At 32.4% G+C, this 11,771-nt stretch overlaps 1 protein-coding gene and 1 non-coding gene across 3 annotated transcripts; one reads left to right on the top strand and one right to left on the bottom strand.

Annotated features, from left to right (window-relative positions):
* Positions 1–1,022: 1,022 nt before the first annotated feature.
* TRNAP-AGG lies at positions 1,023–1,094 on the top strand. Its single transcript has one exon. It is a non-coding gene; the product is annotated as a tRNA-Pro (tRNA).
* Positions 1,095–1,378: 284 nt separating this feature from the next.
* Positions 1,379–4,737, bottom strand: LOC123891206 (rop guanine nucleotide exchange factor 7-like). 2 transcript variants are annotated; one of them, XM_045941048.1, is made up of 7 exons: positions 3,992–4,737; positions 3,745–3,861; positions 3,397–3,551; positions 3,161–3,235; positions 2,780–3,073; positions 2,324–2,680; positions 1,379–2,040 (listed from the first exon to the last, which is right to left on the bottom strand). In XM_045941048.1, the coding sequence occupies exons 1-7, from the start codon at positions 4,623–4,625 to the stop codon at positions 1,552–1,554; spliced, it is 2,121 nt and encodes a 706-aa protein (XP_045797004.1). In that variant the 5' UTR covers positions 4,626–4,737; the 3' UTR covers positions 1,379–1,551. The 2 variants fall into 2 exon arrangements, with proteins under 2 accessions (XP_045797004.1, XP_045797003.1); XM_045941047.1 differs by having other exon boundaries at positions 2,780–3,235; positions 3,992–4,713.
* Between the last annotated feature and the right edge of the window lie 7,034 nt (positions 4,738–11,771).

Genomic DNA, 11,771 nt, shown 5'->3' with positions numbered 1-11,771 from the left:
GGTATAAAAATAAAAAATAAAAAATTAATTTACAACGAAATAATTGAGTTCAAAGTATTAAATGGAAAAAAATCACGCCCAGCCAATCAGACAGCGACACGTGTCCTGCTTTTAAAAAGTAGATTCTTCTCTCTCCAGGATGTAATCCAGTGTGGTGCACGCGCTGGAATCTGATGGATTCGGATGATCTGGGCTGTCTGATTGATCAGACAGTCTTGATGAGATCAGATCTTGGCTGTCTGATGGAAATCAACGGCGTGTAACCATGGTCCTGCGGTACGCACGCGACACTGGATCCGCGTCCATTGATGGTAATTTGGTTAATTAATTAAAAAGAATGGGTATTTTGGTCTAACTGAAAAGGTGCACTTTGCTAATTTAGACCCAACTGGGTCTAAGTTAGCAGCCCCCTATATATATAGTAAAGAATATTAATTTTTACCAAGTGATTTAACCTCAAAGTTAATGAGTTTGTTTTAGGATGGATTGTTCAGAAGAATTTGAGTTAGTTTTTTTTGAAAAATAATGTTTATTTAAACTCTACTACCTTGCAATCAAACTCCGAATTACAAAGGTCCCTTATCCTAATGATCGGATGTATACATTAACAAACAAAAGAATGTTAAAAGGATAAGGTGAACACTCTAGTACCTCGGAGTTTAGTTGGATATCGTTATCCTATATACAAAATTCAATGTCACTTTTATATTTATTTTAAAATTAATCCAAAATTTAAATGAGTTTTAACTACACATATATTTAACTAAGCTTCAGAGTTCATATATCTAAGAATTTGTAATGGATAAATCTGAATAAATACTATATATGTTTACTCGTTGTCTTTAAATTAATATTTTGCTTCATATAAAAAAATTAATATTTTTCTGAAAAAATTAAATTCAAGATTTGAATTAACAATGTAAATCAATATATTATTTTTATAAAATAAAAAATAAATGTAATTAACATGAAGCCTCCTATGTATAATATTGATGTATAACCAGGCGAAAATTGTCATCATTGGGCATTTGGTCTAGTGGTATGATTCTCGCTTAGGGTGCGAGAGGTCCCGAGTTCAATTCTCGGAATGCCCCTAAATTTTTGTTATTTTTGGTGTTTATTGACTTTTTCATCACCACTTATTACCAACCTTCTATAAATCCGATATACAGTGTTTCAGGGAAATATTTCTTCCTACAAAATTTCTGATTTTGATGAGGTAATATTCATTCAACTACAGCTTATAACTTTTGCATATTGAAAAACACTCGAGAAACCGTGCAACCCTTTTTTGTTTTTTTTTTTTAATTTTTGGTGTAAATTGGATATCCTCCACTCGCCCTGCAAAGATGTCGATTTTTGTTTTTGTTACAGCTTCTGCGTCGACGACAGCAACTTTCAAATATAAATAAAATACTATCCATTCTAAATAAAAGTGAATCCTTCTGCATATTCCATTCTTTTCATTCATATACATAATAATAAGAACCAAAAAAAAAAAATTAAACGTTTGAGAAAAGCCTAGGCTATTAAAAAATCAATAGCCATTTTTCAAACATGCCATGCCTTGTCCATAATATTTGGGCTAACAACAACTTCTCTAACATCACTGGAATCAAATGCTGCCACATCATCAACTGTTTTTGATTCTGAAACTGTTTTCTCATTTGAACTGCTCCCTTTTACATCAATGCTAAGAAAATCAGTCAAAGATTTCTTCACCCCTACACCTCTCGAAGGTGTTTTGCTGCCATTATTGATGAGTGGAGACTTTCCTCCCTTTGAAGGGCTAATTACATGTGCAGGAGAAAGTGTCGGTGTTCCGAAAGCTGATTTGTATGGAGTCGTTGGAGCAGGCATTGCGTATGGAACTGATATACTCTTGCGAGTAATTACACCGACTTTTGTATGAGACGGGAATTGGTCAGAGTTTTTTGTCAAGTCGTCTACGTAGAGTACATCGTCAATTCGGGATACCATGTTAAATGCTAAACTTTCGAGTACTCGAGAGTAGCTTTCTAGAATGGCTTTTCCAACATCCTATACAACAGAAAATTTGATGGACTATTAAGATCCAACTTGTTAATGTTTAAGAAACGAAAGATAAAAGGACTTGATTCATATACAATGTCGGTGTAAAGGATTTTTAAACTGTCAATCAATCATTATCATCAGACTGTTTAAAATGTTTCTCTTTTATCATAACTACACACATATGATTGATTGTGATTTGTTGACGGTGTAAAATTTATTACACTGATAGTGTATCAAAATTAAACTATAAATTAAAAGACATTTAGTTTTGAGTATAATAAAAGCAAACCTTGTTGTATTGGATTTTGCTCATATCCAAGGCGGTTTGAGGGAGACCGGGAAAACGCTGCTTTAACGAAAGCAGAAGAATTTCTGCTCTCTCTGCAAACAATTCCCTTTTGTCGGCATCAACCATTAGATCCTTGACCATTTCCCATGATGTTCTTGAACTTGATCTACCACTAACACTAGCAGGCTTCGAATTTGTCTTTTTACGCCAAATATACATGGAAGCCTCTGCTCGGTTTGCGATCTCTATAGCTTGATGTTCAGAAGATAAATCAAGGCAATCTAGCAAACACTCAGGAGAAAAATGATCTGACGTGATGTATCGATGAATAACATCCCCCAAGCTAACTCTAGCATTCTGAAAGAAAGTTAGATCAGCAATTTGACCATTATCTCATCTGATTCCGCGATGTTTGAAAAATTTGAATAGAATAAGGTTCACTCGTCGTATTCATACCTTTGGAAGAGACTCTAAATAAGACTCGGGAATGTCCATTTCAGCTAAAGTAATACTGTTAATAGCCATTGCAGCTTTTAATATTTGGCTCGTGCAATCCCGCTTGTGCTGCAATTGCTTTCTTGAATTTTCATGGAGGCCACAAGAAGGAACTCGGGGAACCGGAAGCCACCATTTCTCTTCTTGTCGTTGAAGTGCTTGCCTAAACGACGACGGACTAGTACCAGCATCTGGAGCTATAACACCTTGATCTACATACCAGAACTCGGTATCAACAAAACTATCTTGAATTTCCTGTGAAAGTAACAAATACCATAGTTTAGAATAGCCTCCTACATGAAAATAGACTATCAAGTACACTCGTTGCTGTATGAATCTTACGAGAAGCATGTTATCTAATTTGCGCAGAGCTGGAAGATTGACATACAGATCCGAGCGTGGTCGACATGTCATAACCTGATTCACATTTCAAACATGTTTTTAACTACGAATAAACTAAGTAATCATCATAATATGAAAATATTGTTCCCGATTATAGGTCTAAATAAGTATATTCAAAAGAAATATATATATCAAAAGCCTACATAACTCTATATTATAACTATTTATAGACTTACCTCAAGCTTGCTTCCATCAGGAAAAGTCTGCCAATTAGGTGTTAATTCGACAATATGATCACTGACAGAAAGAAGCCACTCCATCTCTCTTCGCCACATTGCTTTCTTCTCGGACTGCAGAGGCTCTAATCTCCAAAGTTGTCCAAAGAGGGTAGCTGCATATCCAATAAAGGCATAAACAAGAATAATCAGAGACAAGAATTGCAAACAATAAAATTCACCACAGCCAACTTGAGGCTTTACACGACCACCGTGATGAGCTCTGAGACTCTCACGCAGGGCTCATCGCGGTGGCCGTGAGTAAGACCCAACTCATCCTAACATCCTAAGAATACTTTTTTTGCATACCACATAGATTAGTTATAGCATTTGAGATAGCCAATGCTGTAGGGACCCCATTTCCACAACCAGACATATCTTCTCCAAGTAACAATTTTGCAAACCTCTCTTTCATCATCTCAATCTCTAAAAATAACAATCAAAATCAAATCACAATAAAACAAAATTAAACATATCTCAACACTAAATAAAGATAACTAATATTAGAAATTAGAATATAGATTGTGATTTTCTGCATAATACACACATACAATACCTGTTAATGCTGAAACTTGTTTCACAAATTCCTTTTCCACCAAATGTTTCTTCTTAACATCTTCACTTCCATGAGGACTTGGACTACTACAATCAGAAGCAGAAATTTTCTGAACATTCCAAACCAATGAAAGTGGTGAAGATGAACCTTCCTCAGTACTACTATGACTATGTTGTTCTTCATTACCAATATTCTCAGATGACAAAAACTCAGAACTTGAACTACTTTCACAACAACCCTTTTCTTCAATCAAATCAGAAAAGATTCCTCTTTTAGCAACACCATTGTCACAACCCACATTTTCTTCAACAACTTGATTCTTCTCAGCTAAACTCAAACTCAAATCCTCCATTGTAGAACAAGATGGAACATAGATAACAGGGGTGTTAGTGTTAGTGTTAGTGTTAGTGTTAATCACCATACCATGATATTGAATCGATTTTAAGCAAAACCCATTTGAGAAATGAAGTCTAAAACATAAACTTTTGAGAGATTTGGAAACCCAAATGACTAAAATGGAAAAAGGGTTTGAATTTGTGGAGCTTGTGAGGCTTAACAATGGGGTGTAGTGTTTCAGATGTTGTTGTTGGGTTTGTTTTTGTCTTAGTTGTTGTTTGGTGGAAGTAGTATCCATAGGTTGTAAAACATTGTTTGTTAGTGAAAGTGTGCACAAATTGTGGGCTACACTCACTTTGGTTAGCTTATATTTTAAGGGTTAAGCTAATAAGCTACTCATAAGCTACTCATCATTACTCATATACTACTTCTTCTCCAACCACATGATATGATGTGATGTCATTGTTTTGGATTTTTTTACGGTGAGGATGATGTCTAAATTTCTCTTAAGATATTAAGCCTAGAAAAAAAATTTTGATAACTTAGTTTATAACGTATGAGCTTATAATTTATCGCTGATAAGTTATCTTATAGTTTATAGAAAATAAATTAGTTAATTAAATTTGTAGTATTTGATAAATTACTAGTTGAATTAGCTTATAAATATTAAATGACAAATACAACACATACTTAATTAATATTGAAAGAAAAGATGATAAACCATAAATTTTAAGCTATAAGCTAATTGAATTAGCTTCTCAAAATAAACTATAAGTAAATAAAATTAAGTTATAATTTTATGAGAAAATAAGTTAGGTACCAAATAATTTTATTTTTTTTAATGATGAACTAATAAACTAATAGGTTTTTTTTTGTATCAAAAAAATAAACTATAAGTTCAAAATTTGACATTGTCAAATTCAAAATTTTTGAGTTAAATTTCTTTTTACTCTTAGACTAAACCTTTCAAATTAATCTTGATTTGAATTTTGTATGTTTGAATTCTCAACGAATTTATGAAAATATGTATGTGCATTTCATACATTTTGTTTGGTATATATGCTAATTAAAAAGGAGAAATTCTTTGTACCAAAAAAAATAAAAAAAAAAGGAGAAATTCTGGGCTTAGGCCCCTTTTATTATTACAAGAAAAAAGAAGGAGAAATTCTTGTGTGTATTGAATAACATTCTCTTTTGAAATTTTAATTAGATTTATACAACAATTTATTTATTTCAAAGAAAAATTAGATTAGAGATGGTGCATCTACAAAGAGTATTATCACTTCACCAAAAGTTTACAGCAAAATATATACATATGATAAAATTTCGTCAAAAAAAAATAAGAAGAGAAAGAAAATATATTTCAACTTCACTCACTTTTGTTTACTTTTCTGTTTTAAAGTAATTTTATTTGAAACATCTAAAATTTCTAACATTAAAAATACAATCAGTTTGGTAGATGCGCAGATCCAATTTGTTTTGAGATTGAGATGATGAAAGATTTTATCCCTGTGGGGATGAGGATGGAGGCAAAAATCTCCCCGGCAGGCACTTCGAGGCGGGGATCGGGGACGAAGCATCCGTTCTCGCGGATTCTTCAAATCCGTCCATATATACACTATATTATTATTAATATATATTAAATGTTGATTTTTTTCTTTCAAAAAGTAACCGAGGAGTCATCCATATTATTCTCCACCGATTGTTCGCTAATTTCAAGCGTTCATAGCATATTTGCATTTTCCAAGTTTCAATTCACAACCCTAGAAAAGTGGCTACTTTCTTCAAGACTTTTCCACTTCTCTACGTTACTTTTTCTGCTGAACTCCACCTCACGGCCTAACTCCACTCCTCATCTATATGATCATTGCAACCGGCAAACACGCAACAACTCTCCTTCTCGGCATTGCAACAACCACAACAACTCTATCTAATAGTCTCATATTAATATTTTGTCAAGATATTTACCAATTACCAACATTTTTGAGATATTTTGGTTATGAACTTTTGTATGATTATGCATACTTTGCTATGAAATATTTTGGCTGTTAGGTTTTGTATGATTATTAGTAGTCAAATGTTTTGGCAATGTTTTTTGGTTATGAATGCATTATGTGTTGTTTTTACTTTTTAAAAAAGAAAGACACAAAATATTTGTTTTTTTTTAAATAAGACAGAATAAATAACGTCATTCTACTGTCATAATTTGACAAAAAAATATAAAAATTTTGTTAATATTTAATATTCGTTGATCTCCACGGGAACCGTGGGGATCTGTGGGGATGGGTGAAAATATTCCCCCGTGGGACAGGGATGGAGGTAAAATTTCCCCCGCATGCACTTTGAGACGGGGAACGAGGAAGCTTCCTCCGTACATTCCCTGACCCGTTGACATCCGTAACTCCAACAGAAAATTATGTAAGTTGTGTAAAAAAAAAAATTAAGTACATACATAGCTGGCAAGTACTAAAGGTAATGATGTCGTATTATATTGCAGCTGCGTTATATGTGCATAGTTTGGAGCTAATGTGTCTCTCTTACAATTATTTTGATGATTTAATTAAGGTATGTGACTAGGGTTTGAAATTAATCTAATTGTTTTTGACAGTCTTCGTTTAAGATAAACAAAGGGAATCAAATAAAACAAGATTAAAAAAATTGAATGACTAGATCGTAAGATAATTAATATAAGGACGAAATTTTCAAATCTCAATATATAACAGCCGATAAGGTTAGATTACTTTTTCATGTCAAACAAATGGAGTATATATAATTTTTTAAACCGGGTATCCTATTCACGTAATTGTAAAAACTAATCCTTGAGTCTTGCGGAACTCAAATGAGTGACAAACTCTTCCTAAAAACTTTAACATTGCTGCATGCCCAAGTCAGATCGAACCCAGAACCTTGGTTAAGCTAGCCAAATGAAGTATATGCTTATTAGTTCTTTTTTTCAAAGAAAAGAAAAAAAGAAAGTAAATTTAGTAGTAACTACTAGTAATTACTGAACTATTGTAGATTAAGATATTGTCTTCACTTTGTTATGCCTCCGCTCCAATATGTTCCTTAAAATTAAGTGAGTTAAAGTTACAATCTAACCAAATCAAACAAATTAAATAAACAAATACAAACCATAATGATATTATCCAATGACATAAATTCTAACTTAACTTGCAAGGCTTTTTTTAGCATATTCAAAACTAACCTAACTTTCCTTTTTTGGTCATGATACCGGTTGTTACAATGGAATATGCAAAATGAAACCAACGGCCATAACAACCAAATGTTAATGTGGACCAAAATTTTGAAAAACTTGAGAGGGAACAAGAAAACTTAAGCCTCAAGATTTTTGAGTTCGCATTAAAAGCAAAGTTAGCTAGCCTTGTTACTTTCTTGCTTTTCCCTTTTGTTGGATTTTCTTCTTTAGTTAACTAGTTTTGAAAAATGAAAGTCATACATGTTTAGGAAATGTCTTCTTTTAATTTGAACCATGATCCAATTTTATTTTTTTTGACTAAGTTCCGGTATCCAGTTTTGAATATTGTAGCATAAAGAGTTCAATTTTATTATATTTTAATAACCTAGAGTTTAAATTTAAAATATTGCTTTTGGTTCTCTTAAATGTGATGGTCACTGCATTGGCACAAGGGCGTGATACGTGTGAACAATTGAAGAGAAATTGGATACACTACTTTTGTATTTTAAAATTTGAATTTGAAATTATAAAGGTGACATATAGTATGGATTATTTATGGTGGGGTTTGTATGCACAAATTGTAAATTTTGTGCATGGCTGCACAAATTTGTTTGTTTTAACGTGAGCCATTGGATATAATATATAATAGGCTAAATTGTACTTTTGGCCCCCTTAAATTTTAGAAAGTTGCGATTTTGGTCCTCTATATTTCAAAATAGCACTTTTGGCCCCCTAAGTTTCAGGAAGTTGCAATTTTGACCCCCTATGTTTCAAAATAGCACTTTTGGCCCCCTAAATTTCAAAAAGTTGCTATTTTGGCCTCCTATGTTTCAAAATAGCAATTTTGGCCCCCTATGTTTACCCCTTTTGCAAAATGAAAGTTCAAGACACTTTTCTAAATCAAAATGACATAACAAATCAAGTCATTACATATATGAAGTCATTACATAATTAAAAAGACATAACAAAAAGCACGAAGAGTTTTCAATTTCCATTGTTTCCTATTTTTGGATTTGGAATTAGGTTTTTTTTTACGTATAGTGAAAAATCCTTTTGAATAAACGTCACGAAGTATTTGGTTAATTCTTTAGGATTTGAGATTATATATGTGTGTTAGTGAAAGAATAATTTTTTTTTTTGAACGTAGTGAAAGAATAAATTTAAAGCATGTGACTTCTTCCTTTTATTTTTTTATTCTTTTAGTTTTTTTAATTATAAGATGACAAAAAAATGTTGACGTGGCAGCTGAGTCACTTAAGTGACTTGCCACATCAACTTTGACTCGATCAAAATTGACCTTTTGCAAAAGGGGTAAAGATAGGGGCCAAAAGTGCTATTTTGAAACATAGGTGGCCAAAATCGCAACTACTGAAACTTAGGGGGCCAAAATTGCTATTTTGAAACATAGGGGGCCAAAATCGCAACTTTTTGAAACTTAGGGGGCTATAAGTGTTATTTTGAAACATAAGGGGCCAAAATTGCAAGTTTCTGAAACTTAGGGGGCCAAAAATGCAATTTAGCCTATATAATATTGTAGTGGTTGAGATTAATTTTGATTGTTGACTTGTTAACTTTTTATGACTTATTTATTGGTCATACATAAAAAATAAAACCGTGACCCCACCAAATGAATACTTTAAATCATATAAATTTATGTTATTTATTTGTGTGTTTTGGGCTGGAAGTTTGGGCCAAATATTTTTTTGAGCCCAGATAAAATATTGAAGGGAAGATATTATTTTGCTATAAATGTTTTTTTTTTTTTTTGAAATATTTTGCTATAAATGTTTAATATAATTATAGAATTTTTTTTTCCTACCCCAACAATTGTCAATCTACCCCAACATTAATTTTGAATGGACGAATTTGCCCTCATATATAAACTAAAATCCTGAAGAAAAAAATTTGGTTACCGGAACACTTTGAAAAAAGTGTTCTGATATGTAAATTTTTTTTACCTGAACACTTTGAAAAAAACTGTGTAGGTATGTAAAATTTTTCCAAATTTATTTTGTTACCTACACACTTTGGAAAAAAAGTGTTCAGGTATGTAAAATTTTTCTAATTTTTTTTTTTACCTAAACACTTTGAAAAAAAGTGTGTAGGTATGTAAAATTTTTCCAAATTTATTTTATTACCTACACACTTTGGAAAAAAGTGTTCAGGTTTGTAATAAGTGTTCAGGCTAGCCATGTGATATCTGAACTTTGAATACACAGGCTTCCAGCAGTTATACAAAATATTGCTGGGATGAGAATTGTGTTAGGGAAAAATTAAATAGATATAGTGTGCAAAGACAGAGATAAAGTATGTTCCTTTAGATCTTATGTATCAGCAAGAGTTCAAGTAACAAGGACAGAGTTCAAGTAACACTAGATTTTATTTAGTTTTTACTACCAAGAATTGATTAGAAATATAGTCCCAGGAATGACTACATGTTCTTATATTTTAGTATATTTGTGTTATTATGTTACATGATGGACTGTCGTCTAGCCTTAGGATCAAATTTATCATATGTTATCACATGTTTGAACTTTGAACAAATGAAATATATTTTTGAGCAAAACAAGGTTCTCGTGGTACAATTAAATATAAGAAAAATGAAAAAAGTGAATTAAATGCTTATGTATGTCCTATTACAAAACAAGGTTCAAATGAAAAAAGTGAATTAAATGCTCAAATGATAAAGTGAATATATTTTTGAGCAAAACAAGGTTCTTATGCTTTTTTTTTCTTTCTGGTTTTTAACATGTTTCAAGATTTGTCTCTGCTCCCCTGTTTCTAGATATTTAGCTGACGGTTTTAGCCCTTGATGTTGGATCGCTTGTAAGTCCCCTGGCAGGGTGTTTTTCTGGTGGTGTTTGCAGCTGCTTTTGTCCTCTTGCTATGTGCGGCGGCTTTGCATTTTTGCGTTTCTGCTTTTGTCCTCAACTCGGCCTATGTAGATGCTTCTAGACTATAACTCCCGATCTCGAATCAAAAGTGATCGTCCAATCGAAATCCAAGAAGCAGCTTCGCGAGCCAAATTGAATGGTTAAACGGTAGCAAGAAAACCTAGGTAGACAAGTCTCGACTCGCATCCCGCCTCCAAGAACAGTCAGCACCAACGTGGAATTGGCCAAATTCAACATATTGTCCATCATATGGAAAAGATCTATAGACTTCATGAGAAGATTCAACATTATCATTTGAGCAACTCTAGATAATAATTGAAGTCAAAGTCTTAGTTGTAATTGTGAAGCATCCATAAGAGAATTTTTATTCCTTTCTATTTTTTAGTACTTCTTTCTTGTTGACTTCTTCTTAAGAAGCATGTTCTTTTCAGCATGTTGGGAAACATTGTTTCTATAAAGGGAAAATCATTTTGTTTCATTAGTTATATCTGAATATGAAGTAATAGTCCAACTCTTAAATGATTTGTGTTTCAAGGTTGCTTAATTTAATTGATTTTGTTTCACTTAATTATATCTAAACATGTTACTTGCGACTTTACGATTTGATTTTATTTCACTTAGTTATATCCAAACATGTAGTTACTCAAATCAATATCATTATTAGTAAAATTATAGCAAATAATAACCATGGAAGGAAAACAATAAAATATACTGTATTTATTTAAAAACCAGTGAAGTATCCAAAAAATAGTTTTTTTTTTTTTATAAGCAAAAATTTGAATTATAAGGAGTACAAGGGATACTCAACCCTTACAATTCAAAGAAAGTCATCTTAGATACATTGGAAGTAACCTAAAGGATTGTTACACCAATCTGAAAATGCTAAATTGTCATTGCTCCCTAATTGGCCTATAAACCATAGCCATGAAATATAAATGATTTGGTTCACTAAAGAAGATACATTAACGCGATCTCCTCTAAATACAATATCATTTCGCGCGCCCCAAATACACCACGTAGTTGCCAACCAAATAATATGATGGTAACACTTGCTAATTTTCCCTATATCTCCAAACATAGTAAAATGTTGAGGAACTGATGCAAAGGGCATAAAGATAGTATTGAGCCAATAGAACACAGTCTTCCATACCTGCATAATTGTACTATAATTAAAAAAAAAATGTTGAACTTCCTCTACCTCTTTGAAGCAAAAAACACAACTCTTTCATGAGTATTAGTAATAATTCCTCCTCGATATAAAGCTTCCCTCGTCGGTAATTTTTCTAGTAACAACCGGCAACCGAAAATACAAACTTTCGATGGCACTTTATTTAACCAAAGCAGTTTCAGCGCT

The sequence above is a fragment of the Trifolium pratense genome, linkage group LG6 (assembly GCF_020283565.1).
Source record: "Trifolium pratense cultivar HEN17-A07 linkage group LG6, ARS_RC_1.1, whole genome shotgun sequence".
In the NCBI taxonomy this organism is placed as follows: domain Eukaryota; kingdom Viridiplantae; phylum Streptophyta; class Magnoliopsida; order Fabales; family Fabaceae; genus Trifolium; species Trifolium pratense.
The sequence above is the reverse complement of the archived record's forward strand: the minus strand, read 5'-3'. Positions and strand labels throughout refer to the sequence as shown.

Bases quoted from the DNA above. Each gene is read 5' to 3' on its own strand.
- LOC123891206 (XM_045941047.1), bottom strand. From the start codon at position 4,625: ATGGATACTACTTCCACCAAACAACAACTAAGACAAAAACAAACCCAA. The intron at 2,681-2,779 runs GTATGAATACGA...ACTTTCTTTCAG, and splicing joins ATTTAGAGTCTCTTCCAAAG to AATGCTAGAGTTAGCTTGGG. The intron at 2,041-2,323 runs GTTTGCTTTTAT...TCTGTTGTATAG, and splicing joins GCAAAATCCAATACAACAAG to GATGTTGGAAAAGCCATTCT.